This window comes from Myodes glareolus, chromosome 9, assembly GCF_982192425.1.
Source record: "Myodes glareolus chromosome 9, mMyoGla1.1, whole genome shotgun sequence".
Lineage (NCBI taxonomy): Eukaryota > Metazoa > Chordata > Mammalia > Rodentia > Cricetidae > Myodes > Myodes glareolus.
The window spans coordinates 62738307-62754424 of NC_142034.1; the positions used below are offsets into that span (position 1 = coordinate 62738307).

General features: G+C 45.6%; 1 protein-coding gene across 5 annotated transcripts in view; it reads left to right on the plus strand.

The window, feature by feature from the left end:
• The window catches only part of Epn2 (epsin 2), a 68232-nt gene that overhangs the window by 26994 nt on the left and 25120 nt on the right, over nt 1-16118 (plus strand). For 3 of the 5 annotated variants that reach the window (XM_048448169.3, XM_048448171.3, XM_048448170.3), the window contains exons 2-3: nt 9758-10518; nt 12297-12467. In XM_048448169.3, the coding sequence (XP_048304126.3) occupies nt 9924-10518; nt 12297-12467 (766 nt within the window). In that variant the 5' untranslated portion in view covers nt 9758-9923. The remainder of the gene's footprint in view (nt 1-9757; nt 10519-12296; nt 12468-16118) is intronic. The other 2 variants (XM_048448172.3, XM_048448174.3) reach the window with 1 other exon arrangement.

Genomic DNA, 16118 nt, shown 5'->3' on the forward strand with positions numbered 1-16118 from the left:
GGAAGTTTACCTTCCAGTATCTGGAAGCTTCCTGTTTTTCTGTGATGTTTAGATGACTACAGACCAACTCAGCTGAGGCACTGGAACTGACGGAACAGGGTCTCAGGAATAAGTGGGTAAGGAGTCAGCAAATGACATACACAAAACTCAAAGGAATTGCATCTGAATGCGTCTTTATTAGGCATGAGGCTCATCCTTTATACAGAAATGATTGCTTAACAGCATGTATTGTTTTTTCATGTGATACAGATTATTAGAATCATTACATCAGATACATGAGAAAAGATATTTTTATCAGACAGATGTCGCTGGTGTGAGTCTGCAGTTGGTCATGCTAGACATGGCTTGGCATTAGTTTTGATATATCTTTATCTAGGCTATAAGGGCAAACAGTTGTGGTTAACAGTCACACAGTCTCCAGTCTTTTTTATATTTCTGCAATCTATACAGAAGAACTTCTTCTTTCCTTCTCCATAATTCTGACTCCTTTTCAAACCTTCCCCAAAACCAATCTCAAGATGTTACAGGCATTTCTCTCTCTCTTCTGTCCTTATCCCATTTTTGTTAAATCTATCTTAATTGCTTAATTAAGCTTGCCTTTTGTTCTTCATTTACTAAGCACCAGATTAAACCTGGAAACCTTTTGGCCTTGAATATTAACCCATCTTCTTCCATTAGCATCATATCCTCCTGTATGTGGCAATGTCTCATCAGTAGACTCTGGAAACTTAAACATACTATCTTCCCTTCCAGAAGAAACCAGACTATATTCCTTAGAACATAAATAGGTAATGCCAAAAATGCAAGAGCTCCAAAGTAGGAAGCACAGCATCTTCCTTGAAGCTTGTGCCATAGCCTACGTGAGAGATCATGCAGACTCTGCAGGAGGTGGCGTGACAACAAAGGCCACTTTATAGGAGCCATGTGTATGTCTCAGGTCCTCACCATCCATGTGAGTGCTTTAGTGGAAGATAATCACAACAGCCAAAGAATTGTTTCCTAAGGATGTAAGTGTAGGGGGAAATATCTGTGTATTTTAAAACTATGATCTCAGTGGATAGCATCCCGATCTCAGACTCAGGATGTTCTTGCAGGTTGGTGCTGCCATGGCTGTCTTGGAAAAAAAGAAAACACATTCTTGGTTGTGTTTAGAGTGTGTGGTGGTCTGAGACCCAGCTGTGTTGTAGTCTGACCTGATGTGCTTCAGAGGAAGGTGTTTTCTGAAGAGGGGCAGAGTTTTTCCAGTGCTAAATGCACTGGGTGGATCTGGGAATTCCTGGTCCTCATCCTGTCTAGGCAGGAAACAGTTGCTTACCAGCCACAGCCTCCAAAACACCTAGACAGGAGGACTGTCTTTCCTGTCCTACAGTTCATATTCAACAGGAGAAAGTTCTAAGACTCTTGAGTGGTAGATTTGTCTTAAGCCATAAAGAAAGATGAGACCAGAAAGCCAGGCATGGGGAGAGGGGGGAGGCAGAGGCAGGTGGATCTCTTGAGTTTGAAGTCAGCCTGATCTACAGAATTTGGTCTACAGAGTTCTAGGACAGCCAGGGCTACACAGAGGAATGCTGTCTTAGAAGAGGGTGTGTGTGTGTGGGAGGACAAGAAACCTGAGATTTTATACTACTGGTGGTAGTATAGTTTGTGGCTAATTATTTACCCTTTTTTCCCTTTTTAAATTTATTATGTATACAATGTTCTGTCTGCATGTATGCATGCCCACCAGAAGAGGGCACCAGATCTCATAGATGTTTGTGAGCCACCTTGTGGTTGCTGGGAATTGAACTCAGGACCTTTGGAAGAGCAGCCAGTGCTCTTAACCTCCGAGCCATCTCTCCAGTCCCTATTTACTCTTTTTATGAGTTGGCTTCCTCTCCATTTTTCATGGAGGTGAGATAATTCCCTCATACAGGATTATGAAGATTAAAGGGTAGATACCTACAGTGCCTTGGAACAGCTCCTGGTGGGTAGTAAGTGCTCATATCTTCTGCTTAGTCCTTCTGCTTTCTAGAACACTGCTAGTTTTGTTGACTGCCCCTTTAGAGAGCAGTCAGGATGAAGAGTGTTCCAGACTGTGTCTGGGAAGAAATATTTCCAGATTGCCTCTCTCTTCCTTTGAGGAGAAATTTCCAGGTCTCCTGCCGAGTGTTCTAAGGATATGCTCCTTGTGACACACATGTCTATGGCCCAAGGGAGGGAAGAGTTCTTTGGATACTTGTCATTTGCTAGCTGCATTCAGCAGCAACTGGCATTGCTTTTGTTAGCTAGAGAAGCTAGAACTTCATTGCCTTTAGGCCACATATCAAGAAGTAGATTCTATTGTGGGAGGAAAAACTGTCTGGCTGAACCAGTGCATGTTGCCCAGACTGAGCAGCCAGCAGTACAGCCAAGTGTAGGCTAGGAATGTACAGAGTGACTGCAGGTCCAGACCCTGAGACAGGGTGTAGCTGGTGTTTGACTTTGGGCATTGCAGCAGTTCAGAGGGACCAAACAGAGTGAGGGAGAAGCAGAAGGTGGGAGCACTGTGTCAGTGCCAGCTTGGGGTGCCTGAGTCTGCAGAGTACTGTAAACATTCTAGACTTTCTTTTGATGTCTTTGTTGGTCACTAACTGAGATTGAGGTACCAGGTGCTGTACTAGAAGGCACTGAGAGACAGTGTTGTAGAGACAGGTGGGGCTCTGTCATCACTGTGGGTAGAGGAGGGGATGGGGTCAGCAGTCTGGGAACAAGACATTGGCAAATGATGCTGAGCATGTGGTGCATACATTGAGTCAGGCAGATCTCGAGATCTCGAGTTCGAGGCCAACCTGGCCTACAAATTGAATTCCAGGACAACCAGGGTTACAGCGAAACCCTGTCTCAAAACCAAAGAGAGGGTTAGTGTGGCAGGGCGGGGGGATGTCAAGTTGAAGAGGGGCCTACCAGAATGCCTTTTGGTTTTTTGAGGGAGCCCTATTCAGCTAACATTTAAATGATAGGGAGCGAGTCCAGTGGGAACTGAGAAGGATGAAGATGGTTGAGGAAACAGTTAATGGAGCCTGCCTAGCAGGGAGGTTTCTCTGGATGACAAGGTATTGTTTAGTGATTGAGGAAAGGGCTGGAAGAAGAGGGAGTATTACACACAGGTAGCACCAGAATAGCCACCTGCAGACCTGAAGTTCCCCAGAGCGCTTCGTTTTGAATGGTTTCTTCAGGTCATTTAAGCTCGGTGAGGAGAGTCCCCGCCCTGTCTCTGCCTCTTGCTCTAAGTGCTGCTGAAGTGGGGCACATAGCCAACTGCGGGCTTGGGATGCCAGCCACCAGTGCCAGCAGCCTGTAGAAGTAACTCCCTAGGCACCCACAGGAATTTATTCCTTCCTCACAGCATTCTGGGCAGAGGCTAAGCTGACCCCAAGAAGTACTAGTTTCAGGGTTGCAGGGAGCTAAGCACTCATTTTTCTTAATTGGGCAGACACCCACTACCTTTGGGAAAGGTATGAAATCACTGAAGGGCTAGAAGCCACTGTGACATGTGGCTGAGAGTTCTACTTCTTACCCATATTGCTTCCTCATTCTGGCTCCTCAGGAGATGCCCGCAGCTAAAGACTAGCACCAACCAGTCACCAACAAGGTCTAAATTAAGCACAAAAGCATGGGAACTTAAGACTTTCCCAGGCTGGTCTGCATTTCCTCAAGCGTCTTGACTTGGCGATTGTGGAAGTATGAATATTGGTCATGTACAGCCTTACCCGTAGGTGAAGAGGCTGGTCCAAGTGTGTATGGTTTGGGCAGTTGTCCCTGGCCCATAGCATGCTACAAATGGAGAGTTTGTGATTATATTCTTGGAGGAATTCCATCCTGCCTCTCTGTCCCTCCTCCTCCTCCCCGTATAGGGTTTCTCTGTGTAGCCTTGCCTGTCCCGGAATCTACTTGGTATACTGGGCTGGCCTGGAGGAGTGAGGTTTTGAGTGCTACTCTTTGTGCTTATAGAAGGCAGAAATCCGCTGTTTGCCCCACAGGGAGCCTCTGGACTAACAGAAAGATATATTGCTTAGCCAAAGGTTTAGCAGAGAGCATCTGGTTTAATCCCATTGTGTTAGGGTCAAGAACTATTGGTCTTTAGCCTTCTTGGAGCTGTTGGGCCAGTGCAGCCTTCAGCCTTGGTCTCTTATTTCCCTGCTTCTTCTCTTGGCTCTCCATCACGCCATCTGGCGTGCCTTTTTACATGATTTTAATAACACTGCCCATGATTTGGTTATTTGCAAAACTACTCTTGAATCTAGGGAGGTAGATAGGCCTGAGATATAAAAGAATTTGTTTCTTGTTGAGGCTTGTTTATGGGGCCATTTTTTGCAGGGGTCAGGGTGTTTTATCCTTTACTCCAGTGGGAGGCACAGCTCATCATATTCATCCGCTGGATCAACAGCAACAGCTCCAGCCAGGTCTCTGGACCCAGTTCATGATTGTGTAAGTTCTGTCCACTAAGCTCTCTTCCTAAAGGCTAAGCAGAGCCTGCTATTGAAGAGGGGGATAAAAAGGCTTCATGTATATGTTTGTTTTGGGTTTCTGCTTTTTGAAGAGTTATGGACATGGAAGTCACAGGAGGCAGTGTGGTGCCTGTCTGCTCTTTTTGTTAGATCCTCAGGGATGCTGTCTGTTTCTTGTGGGAGGACCTCCTGCCTGCCTGAAGTATGATGCTGAGCCACATGGGGCTTGGTTCTTCCTGCTCAGTCAGTTCTCCATGCTGGTATAGGTGGACTGATAACCTTTGGTTTTATGAAGGGAAATTTAGAATGCTGCCCCACCATCAACCAGCCCAGACATATCTGTCCTCCCCCTGGACCATTTAAAGTTAGGAATGTAAAGGTTTCCTGAAGCCCACCTTCATACCATGGATGTAACATTTGGCCTTTTTAGCAAGGAAATTACTAGAATGAAGGTTGGTAGGTTCTTTTAGGGAAGAGGATATTTCTTTGTGGCTAAATTTCACTTTTGTGTGTGTGTGTGTTGTGAGAGGAATAAAGAACTTTCCCTTTTTACTTGTTTCCTCTGTGCAGCAGCAGTTTATGAGACTTTAAGTTAAAGCTAGCCTGACTGAGGCAGAGCCACAATAGCCCTTTCTCTTCAGACTAAAATGATCACTGTTGAAAAGAATATGGCACTGTCCATATTGTTCTGACTGGGCTGTTGTCCTCTGGAGGGCCTGCTTGGCTCCGTCACATGAACTGTGTGGTCTCAGCACCCTCCTTGTAGGGACACCATGGTACTTGTCTCTGAAGAAGACATAGGTTTTTTTCCTCTTATGGACTCCCTATACAGGAGATAGCCAGTTAATTAAGGATCACCAGTTACACCTCTTTCCTGTTTCTGTACCTCACATGGCCATTGCTACACTGTCTTCCCTTCAGTGTATCTTCTGCTCCCCAGTTTCTACTTTAAGATTTTGAATAGGTTTCCAGGAACTTCTGGAAGATAGGCTATATGGACCACATTGTCATGATACTGGTGGAAATGTAGGCACACCCACTTCACAGGCTGTCAGATGCTTTAGAGAGATGAAGTATGTGTAAAGTCACAGAAGGCTGCTAGGCCCCGGTTTGAATTTTCATCTGAGGCAAGGCTTCTCAATCTAGAAATTAGATTGTGCCTGGATTGCCAGGGTCATTGTGGAATGACCTGTGCCTGCTAGGTTTGGGGAGGGAGTGGGGAGGGAGTGTTGACAGATAGGTGTTAGGTGTGTCCCTCAGTAGGTATGGGTTCTTGATGATAGTAACCCACAGAGCTATTTTGGTGTCAACTGATGGTAGAGGGTCTTCTGACTGTTTTTATTTATTTATTTATTTATTTATTTATTTATTTATTTATTTATTTATTTATTTAATGTTATGGGTATTTTGCCTGCATGTATGTATGTGTAACATGTATGGTGTCCATGGAGGCCAGAAGGGATATCTAAGCCCCTGGAACTGGAGTTGCACACAGGTGGTTTTGGGTCACCGTGTGTGCTGGGGCCTCTGGAACAGCTAGCGCTCCTAACTGCTCAGCCGTCACCCCAGCCCCTATTTTTGACAGGTCCCTTGCTGGACTGCTTAGAGTTAAGCAGTTCTAGGTTGGAAGGCATTTCCTTACCCAGCCGCACAAATACACACGTTTTTATGGGATTATTTTTGCTTCCAGATACATCATTCTAACCTTGGAGTTTTTATTCAGGGTTTTTTTTTTTTTTTTAAACTCCCACTGTCACTTTAATTCTGACTAGTTTTCAAACATGTCAGACTCCACCTTCCCAGTCTCCACAGATGTAGTGATATAGTGGTTATTTTGTTTCCTGTCAGGCCATTTGCAAAAGTAGGTAGCCCCCACTTTTGTTGACTGTGCTGCATTCTTGGGGAATACTGAGTTCTCTTGATGTCAGCCTGGGGTTATGGGCTGAGAGTCTAGTGTGGCTCTAAGCTAGGCTTCTATTTGAGGCCCCGCTCAGGCTTTCCCTTTGTGTGTTCTCAGGTGTTGCTTACAACAATGTGCCCCACTGTAGAGTACAAAGTACTTCTGATGCAGCTGAGCAGTCGGCACGGCAGACCCAGGGATTCACATGACGTCTTGACTTGTGCCCACCTTTACTTAAAGGATAATGACTTTTGTTTCAGCCTCTAAAATTTTCTTTCCTTTGATTTGACATAGTACAAGAAACAAACAAAAGTGCTTTTTGCAAATTTCTTAGATACTGACTCAGTATTTAAAAAATAAAGAACATCAATGCCTCCTTGTTTACTCTTGTGTCTTCTGTCTTTGATTGCCTCTGGTCCTGGCCTTGTCATGGCTTCCAGAAGTTTAGTACCATTCTTGGTTTTCTGCTAGTTTGAAGTCCTATTCAGAGATCTCCAGATAGTTCATTCTGGTTTCCAGTGCCCTGATTGTCCCCACTTCTGTCTCTGTCCTCCTTTTGTCCACTTTCCAAAAAATACTGATAACTTTCCAAAGTAGTTGGGGATGCTTGCTTCACATGTAAAGCTTACATAGTTCAGTTCCAGGGTAGAAAGTAAGTAGTAATCAGCCAAGTGTGATAGCATACGTAATTTGGGAGGCTGAGGCAGGGGAATTGTGATCTTGAGAACAATTTGGACTTAACAAGATTGCCTGTCTGTGTAGAAAAGGGTATGCATATCCTTCCGTTACTTACAAGATAGTGCTGGAGCCTTTAAAACTCCCATAGTCTAAACACTTTTTTTTTTTTTTTGCCCTTTTTGCTTTCTTTCCTCAATTAGTTTAAATCTTATTATGTAGCCTAGGCTGGTCTCAGACACTCAAATCTCTGCTTCTTAGCTTCCTTAGTAACTTCAGTCCCATTTCTCCCCATGCCCCCATTTCTTTCTTTGTATTGAATGAGAGCTAGAACCCAGGGTGGGTTAAGTAACCTGTGCCACTGAACTTTAGCCTCAGGCCTGAAGTTCGTATTGCTCATGGTATGACTCTCCAGAACAGCTGGTGAGTTCAGCTTTGCTGTGGGTTGGAATTTTATCCATTTGGTTTGGTTATAATTGGTTATTTCACATGCTTGAGAAACTTCTTTAAAGATTTATTTATTTGTTATTTAATGTTTTTTGAAATAGGGGCTCACTGTGCAACTCTTGACTGTCCTGGGAGTCAGTCTGTGGACCAGACTGGCCTCTAGCTCAGAAATCTCCCTGCCTCTGCCTCCCCAAGTGCTGGTATTGAAGGTGTAAGCTGCTGCCATCTAACTTAAAGATTTATTTTTTTATTGTTTTGCCCATGTGTGTGTGTATGTATGGTGTATGTATATGTGTGTATGCGCGCATACCCCCCCCCATACACACACATGACATGTCTGGTACCTACAGAGACTAGAAGAGGCCTTCAGGTTCCCTGGGTTGCCATGTGGATCCTGGAAATTAGACCTGGGTCCTATTAAACCTGGGTCCTCTTAAGTATAGGCTAGGCATGTTTGCTGGGTCCCAAATCAAGTGACACACCTCAGAGTTCCAGACATTAAGTGTATCTGAACAGTACTACTGACTTTGACACAGCTGGTTAAGCTGAGAAATGCTCATTGAAAATCAGAGGTTTCTTTTTTTTCTTTTGTGAGGACTATCCCTTCTCCTGCAGTTTTTCACATTGTGAGTGAGAAACCTAATTAAATCAGATGTACAGTCACTCTGATTTTATAGTCACAGAGATTGTCTTCTGATAAGTTTTAGTGATTCATGAGAGTTGACCAGATGGTAGAGAGGCAGAACATGCCGGCTGTCAGAAAAAGCCTGTGCTGTGGCCTCAGGCAGAGACAGACTCCTCAGCATATTTGAATGAGCATAGAAAGCACCTGGAGCTTTGAGATGTTTTCTTCTTACTCCCTGTTGCTGCATGCTCTGTGTCTCCTTTTCGTTTGCCTGTTTTTGATGTGCCCATTGCCTGTTTGCGTCTTGGAGAAGGAAGCTAGGAATGTCTGGTGCTTTCAGAGAGTGGAAGGTCCATGCAGATGCCAGGTTCTGGGCTGCATGAGGATGTGTAGGGAGGAGGGTCCTAGTCTGTTGCAGTAGCCAGCCAACCATAAGACTCTATAACGCGTGTTTGACATCTGTCATGGCAAGAACCATCTCTTAGACAACAGGCCACGGGGACTGAGCGACTGTAGCAGGACTAGTCAGAGCCTTTGCTCCCCTTCAGTTTTCAGTTGTCCCGGGACTCTTCTGGGTTTAGGTTTCTAACAGCCTTAGCTGTCCTGGAACTAGCTCCTATAGACCAGACTGACCTCAGACTCAGAGATCCACCTGCCTTTGCCTCCTGAATGCTGGGATTAAAGGGGGTTTAGGTTTTTTTATTTTTATTTTTTTAATCTCACCAATGAGGAAACTATCTCCTGCTTAGTTGTGACCTTGAGGACAGGAATACTGTTTCTAAGTGGTTTCATTCATTGTTTATTCCATGTTGGGTACAGTGCTAGATGCTGGGTGGTCACTGGGAATGGGGTAGCTGGTGGTCACTGTATTCTAGGACCAGTGCCTCATGATGGAGTTGTGGACCTTGCTCTAGCTCTTTCCGGTCTGGAGGAGGAAAGGAGATGAGTGTGGTTGGAGCCTGTGACTTTAGCTCTGGATCTCTGCTTCTTCTCTGAGATGAGGGGTTATGCTTGAAACAGGGGTTCACATGCTTGGCTCCTGAAAGCTGGGGTAGGTGGGTAATGGGAGGTAGAGGTGTTGTAGGTTGTTAGCTTTGCTCTAGAAGAGCAGTCAGCGCTTCACTAATTCACACTTAGGGTCACAGAGAGATGGTTCTTAAGGAGAATTTTTCAGGCAGTTAGGGGCTTGTGAGCCAAAACCCAATTTCAAAGGCATGGACAAGCACTTTAGTCTTAAGGTATTCTTGAAACGAAACTTTCTTGCCCCACATGTAAAAAACTCTCAGGACTGGATGACAGTGCATCTCAGTGGTGAGGTGCATGTAGCCCAGAGTTCAGTATCCAGCACCAAAGAACATCTTCCTCAATACCTTGACTTTTCTACATTTGACTTTTGGTTGGTAGTGAAACATATAGTCTGCAAAGTAACCACTCCACTTAAAGCCTTAAGAGATGGAACAATGTCATCATGCTTGCTTAAGGTTTAAACTTGAGTTTAAGGTTTATTTAGCATGTGTCATTTAGCTTTGAAAGCAGGATGGATGCATTGCATCCGTGGAACTGGGGTGTGTTTTCTCACACAGTTTGTGTTGGACTCTCATCGCCAGTTCTTATCAAAGCAACGTGTTTTCTTTTTCTTTCTAGGGCATGGCTTGCAGCTTCTGGGACCTGAGGATTTGGAGGAGGAAATGACTGTTGAACATCTTTCTGTTCCCGCTGCATTACGACACTGAAGCTCTTCCTAGAGTGCAGACTCAGGGGAAAGAAAAGTTTCTCTTGAAGGGCTTTACATTTCTGACAAAAGATAAAAATGACAACTTCATCTATCAGACGGCAGATGAAAAACATTGTGAACAATTATTCAGAGGCTGAAATCAAAGTTCGGGAAGCCACCTCCAATGACCCGTGGGGCCCATCTAGCTCTCTGATGACCGAGATTGCTGACCTGACCTACAATGTAGTGGCCTTTTCGGAGATCATGAGCATGGTTTGGAAGCGGCTTAATGACCATGGCAAGAACTGGCGGCATGTGTACAAGGCCCTGACACTACTGGACTACCTTATCAAAACTGGTTCGGAGCGGGTAGCCCAGCAGTGCCGTGAGAACATCTTTGCCATTCAGACTCTAAAGGACTTCCAGTACATTGACCGTGATGGCAAAGATCAGGGTATCAATGTACGAGAGAAATCAAAGCAGCTGGTTGCTCTCCTCAAAGATGAGGAGCGATTAAAGACTGAGAGGGTCCAGGCTCTCAAAACCAAAGAGCGCATGGCTCAGGTGGCCACTGGTGTGGGCAGCAACCAGATTACCTTCGGCCGTGGCTCAAGCCAGCCCAACCTTTCTACTAGCTACTCGGAGCAAGAGTATGGCAAGGCTGGGGGTTCACCGGCCTCCTACCATGGCTGTGAGTAGCTAAAGTACCCCACCTTTGCTCAAGCTTTGAGTGGTAGATGCTGGGGTTGAGAAAGCAGTGGCTGTCACAAGGTTCCACTCTGTCCTCAGTTCTCAGCTTCTGACAACTCAGGTGACAGTTTCTTTGATCTAGATTGAGTTAGTCACAAAGGGGCTTTTGGTCCCCAGGCTGCTCTGTGGGTCTTAGGCAACGTTGTGCCCATGCTTCTTAGGTTCTTGGGAGAAAGTGGGCTTTATGGCCAGCCTCACCAGACTTTTTTTTTTTTTTTTTTGGGTCCAAGAATGTCTGTCAGCAAAGCAATTGTCCTGACCTGTAGGGAGCCAAATACCTTGTAGCCAGGAGGAAACAAACTTGCGCTTCTGAATCTTAGACTCAGTGTCTTTCCACTGAGCTGCAGGTCTCTGAAATGGCTTGATATTTACCATTATGGTTCATTATTCAGAGTGTTGAGGATGGATGTCTCTGTTTCACCTATAGAGGAACACTCCATAGCTCAGCATCAGCAAGACATCGTCACATGTGGAAAAGAGTCTCTGGAATTGGATTTGGTTGCATGGCTGGGTCTGCACTGCACAGGACTGATGTATGTTCTGATTGTATTGTATGTGATGGATCACTTTGGATCTTTGTCCTACATTGAGAAGAGATTTCAGGGAGAGGAAATGGTATTTGGTTCCTGATCCAACTGGACTCCTGGGCTCTGCCAGGAAGTGATCCAAGGCACAATGTTCATTCTCTGTTCTTAGGGCTGGGCAGCCACTGAGGACCCTGAACTCGAGAATGGTGGCTCAGGTAGTCCTTGTATGCATAAGCTTTATCTTCTGGCAGCAAAAACAGGTTTCCAAAACAATACCTTTGGAATTAGTATATAATAATGTCAGCATAACAGAACCTTTTTTGTTTTTGTTTTCTGAGAGTGGGTTTCCCTATGTAGTCAGGCTGGCTGCAAACTTGCTGTCTTCTGCAACCTCCAGAGTGCTGGGTGACAGGTATGTGTTATATGCATGACTTCTATGGCAGAACACGTTTCGTTCTTAATAGTTTTGCTACTTGCCAGCACTTTCTGCTTTTGTATGTTAGGTTTCAGTCTGATTTTGAACCACTGTTAGAATTTTGAAAAATGTATTATTTGAGCAATTTGCATATCAAAGTCAAGCTTCCTGCCTCTAGGAATTCTAAGTTATTAGCATTGGAGCAGGTTAGCATTTTCTTGTTGTATTTATGGTTATTGTATTTTTTTTTTGAGTTTGAGTTGCTTTCCCTAAGTAATGATGACTTATGAGATCACTTATACCCAAAGATAACCTTAAATCTCCTGAAATCTCCCTAGATTAAGTTCTACACTATTAGAGGAGAATTGTTTTATTTTCCTCAAGAACCTTCCTGTGGAGGAAACAAAGTGGCTAGAACCACCATAGTTGTTGAACAGGGTAGAACAAGATATAGGAACAAGATGGGAGTGTGGGAACCTGGTTGCTTCATCAGGTTCTTAAGCCATGCCTGAGTTCTTTAGCCATAGACCCTGCCTGGCTTCTAAGATTCTAATGCTCTAGCTCTGAATGCTCCTGTTTTCTCGACTTTGCTCCTGAGCTGCAATCCAGGGATAGAAGGTGGCAACAGGCTCTTCATTACTTCTAAGCACAGGGGACTGACTGCCTGGATAAGGCAGGACCCTGCGTGGCCTTGGCCTGTGTCCCCTGTGTGCTGCTGCACAGCCTCTAATGGTGTGTCTCTTTTTGTGTATGTGTGTGTGTGTCCCTGCCCAACAGCACCAGAGGCCTCGCTGTGCCCCCAGCACCGCACAGGGGCCATGCTGGGTCAGAGTGAGGAGCTGCAGCCACTGAGCCAGCGCCACCCCTGCCTGCCGCACCTGGGGCTAGCCTCCCGTCCAAATGGCGACTGGGCCCAGCCCTGCCTCACTTGTGACCGCGCAGCCCGAGGTGGGACAGCGGTTTGCTTTTCTTCCTAGAAATGCCATGCAGCTTGCTGAGGGTGGGACTTGTCATACCAGTACAGCCAACTCTCTACCTGTCTCCTGCTGGACCTCCTGTCTAGCTTCTAGTCCTGGACTCCTTTCTGCCTCTCTTTCCTGGAGCTTGCTGCCCTGTTCTCCCCTGCTCACAGTCATATTCCACTTGTTTGAAGGGGAGCTACTTAGTGGGTAGGCATGGGCAATGTCCCTATCTTCCCTATATCCCTTTTCTACAGAGGGTGATCTGCTGCCTGCCAGGCCACTGGTGGCAGTAGACCCAGGTGCTTGGCTTTTTGAGATAGAAATGTGTGCTTTCAGTTTCTGAAAGCTAGTAGCTGACCCTCGGTGACCACTGGAAGCCATCATTCCCAGTGTAGAAGTAGACACCTTGTAGAGCATCCAGTGGGATTATTTTTGCTTTCCAGTGGACTGTTATTGTTGCTGAAATCCCCATTGCCACAATAAACAGAGAGTTAGCTGTACTGTCAATTCTAGGTCACTGTGTTTGAAGAGACTGTATTCAATGGGTAACTAAAAATGGGGCTTCTCTTTTGCCTAATTAATAATGCATCTTGGTCAGAACTACACTGTTGCAGGTTAAACTGAAACAGATTTTCACTGTTGCTCACAAGAAAATGCTCTCAGTCTAATCTCCCTTTGGTCATAAATGGGTTCCCCACTTGAGAAGAAAGCTTTCTCTTCTATTCTTGCCCAAGGGACACCAACAGCAAGCCTTTGTACAATGTTCCTGATAAGGTGGCTAGCCTCTATTCAGCCCTGGAGACAGTTCCTGTTCATTCATGCCTCATTAATATTACAGCTTGTTTAACTTGGGTATTTGTGTGATCACTATATTTAGTTCTGGAATATTTTCCATTGTGTCCTGTCTTCCAAGAATTTGTATGGGGTGCTAGTTTTTTCTGACATTTGAAAAAGTAAGGAGGACCAGCTTTGCACAGTAACTGATGCCAAGGTCAGAAACTTGTCTGGAGGGGCTTCCCAGTGACATGGAATTGCATACTCATTTCTTTGCCATCACTCACTTAGGATCTATTCTGGCAGGTCCTCCTAGAGCTCCATGGAGCTTCCTCTCCTTTTCCTCTGCCCTAGGCTGTGACTCAGGTGAGTGTTTGTGAGGGGTTGCACGTAGGGCCCTAGACCCTGCCCTGCACAGCTGTCCTGATTCATGGTAGGTAGCACGATAGTGCTTGAGGTTAGCTTTCTTTCACAAGCCTATTGTCTTTTCCCCTTTTCTGCTCACTTATCAAATTTGTAGATAAGACCTTGGAAATCTCTCAAGTTCTGTCCTTTACCTCATCCATGACTTGTGTTCAGTGCTAGCTTCTGTTTGATTTTCTTGACCTCAACCTCTTTATTTCCACCCACCCTTCATATTTGTAAACTCTGGTTCTGGTCCCCTTGTAGGATCTTTTCTGATTATCCCTGACCTTTTGACATTCTTGAGAGGTCCTGGGAGAGTCTGGATAGAGCAAAAATGAGTTGACCTGGAGGGATTGTAGGACAGGGCCTTCCTAACTCCAGATAGAAATTCTTAATACGGTCACTGTGCTGACCTTGTTGTAGAACTGCCGTCTGTATTAAAAAAAAAGACTTTTAGCTTTTGCACAATGAGGAAGGGATCAGTGGTCAGGCCCCTAACCTGAGACACTTGAAAAGGGTTGGGAGAATTCCGCTGGCTGGAGGTAGGCAGATCCTTTCAGGAGCATTTCTGCCTCACTAGGCTGGAGATGCTGGGACTGGTAGAGATGAGCCAAGAAGACTAATTGGAGGCCTGAATCTCACTGAGGTGGAAAGGAGACAAGGGCAGCTTTGAGGCCTCAGAACTCAGTATCTAGGAATCAGGGACTAGGATTATGGGTATAGCAGTCTAGGAATTGCTTGTCAAAGTGCAGTGCAAGAGGGGTGGAGTACTGGATGGAGAGGCAGTTGGTTCTGTCTCAGTGCTTCTAGCTGTGCACTATTAGCATTCCTTGATGCTCATATTCATAAAAACACTGTTCCTCAACTAAGGCTGGGCCTCTGCCTGTCTCTGTTGACCACCTTCACCTGCCTAGGTATGCAGTTTGTGCTTGAGACTGCTCTGATGTCAACAGAAGCCGAGTAGTCCAGAGGAGTCTCTCAGGCTCAGAAGGTTGGAATTTGCTCCAGATCATGGAGGTGACAGCCATCTTGGATTGGAGTGCAGATGTGAGGAATCCTCTTGTTGGCCTACCTGAGGCCCTGATCACTGTGTATTGTGGGACTTGCCAAGCTACAGCTGTGAAGAGATTGAGCAGGTTGTTGGGGCGTGGTGAGAATCTGCATCAATGGGGTGGCCAAGGGGCACAGAAGAAAGAATGAATCCTTTATTGAAGGCCAAGGCCTGGAGAAGGAAGATGACTGTTGTCTGGTCTGATAGTGTCAGCTTAAGGTTAGCCAACGTTCCTCTTGCCTCCAGTCTCTCCTGCTTGTTCTGGTGCCCAGTCCACTGGTGTCATGGGTTACTTTGCTGATCACCTGAATCAGCTTCTGGAGCCAGAGCTTCTGCTGTATCCTAATAAAAGCCAGGAAGCAGTTCCTTGGTGCTTGGTTTCTTGAGGAAAGTTGAACTACCAGAGTTCCTGTTCTTTAAAAGGAAGGAAGGGAGGAAGGAGAGGAAAGCAGATGAGGAGGTTGCTGCCTCAGAGAAACCAAAGTGTTGATGTTGGGCTTTGTCCTGGCTGGGTGCTGTTACTCACCTCATCTCAGAATGACAAGATATACCTCCTGTCTAGAAGAGGCCTTTAGCACCCCAATTGTGACTCCCTAGGGAAGTTCCAAGGAAATGTCAGGGATTCTTGAGCGTCAGCGATCTGTGCAGACTGCCCTCCTATACCATGGCAGGCTTACCAGGTGATTATGTCCTTTTCATGTCTTTGCTGGGCTTGTTTCACAGAGGATTTGAGTTGGCTTACAAAACACATGCAGTGCCACAGGATTAGCTGGATTCTAGAAGGCAGTGGGACAAAGGGAAAGCAAGAGTGAGACATACACAGTTCTAGAGATGGATCCAAATTTCCCTTTGAACAGCCTAGCCACTGACACCAAATTGGGCAATTTCTTTTTGGTTTCTGAACAAGAATCAAGGATCCAAAGGAGGTAAAAAGAAAGCCAGGTGCTTACTGTGCCTGTGCGGGTAGGAGGGCAGGGCTTGGGAGTAGCTGCCCCAGACGCTGCACCACCCAGTAAGAATGACACCCTGTAGCTACCTATGGCTGTCACCACACAGTTGCCAACCCTGGCAAATTGCAGACTGTCTTTTCACTCTCAGTGGCCTAGCAGGAGTGCAAAGGGAGTCCACAGTCTTTTGAGGCCAGTATGGTCATTGAGTTTTCCCCACAGTAGATTTTGGGTGTGGGTATATGTAAGTCAGATGACTAAGGAGACTGGTCAGATACATTCAGTCAGATACTTCATGAATGTAAGTAAACCTTAGTTGTTTTTTGGTTTTAATTGGGATATAAGGGGCAGGAAGATCAGGGGTTCAAGGCCATTTTTGGCCACATAGCTAGGTAGAGGTTATCCTGAGCTACATGAGACCCTGTCTCAAATAAAACTCAAACTCACAAAGGTTGAGTTA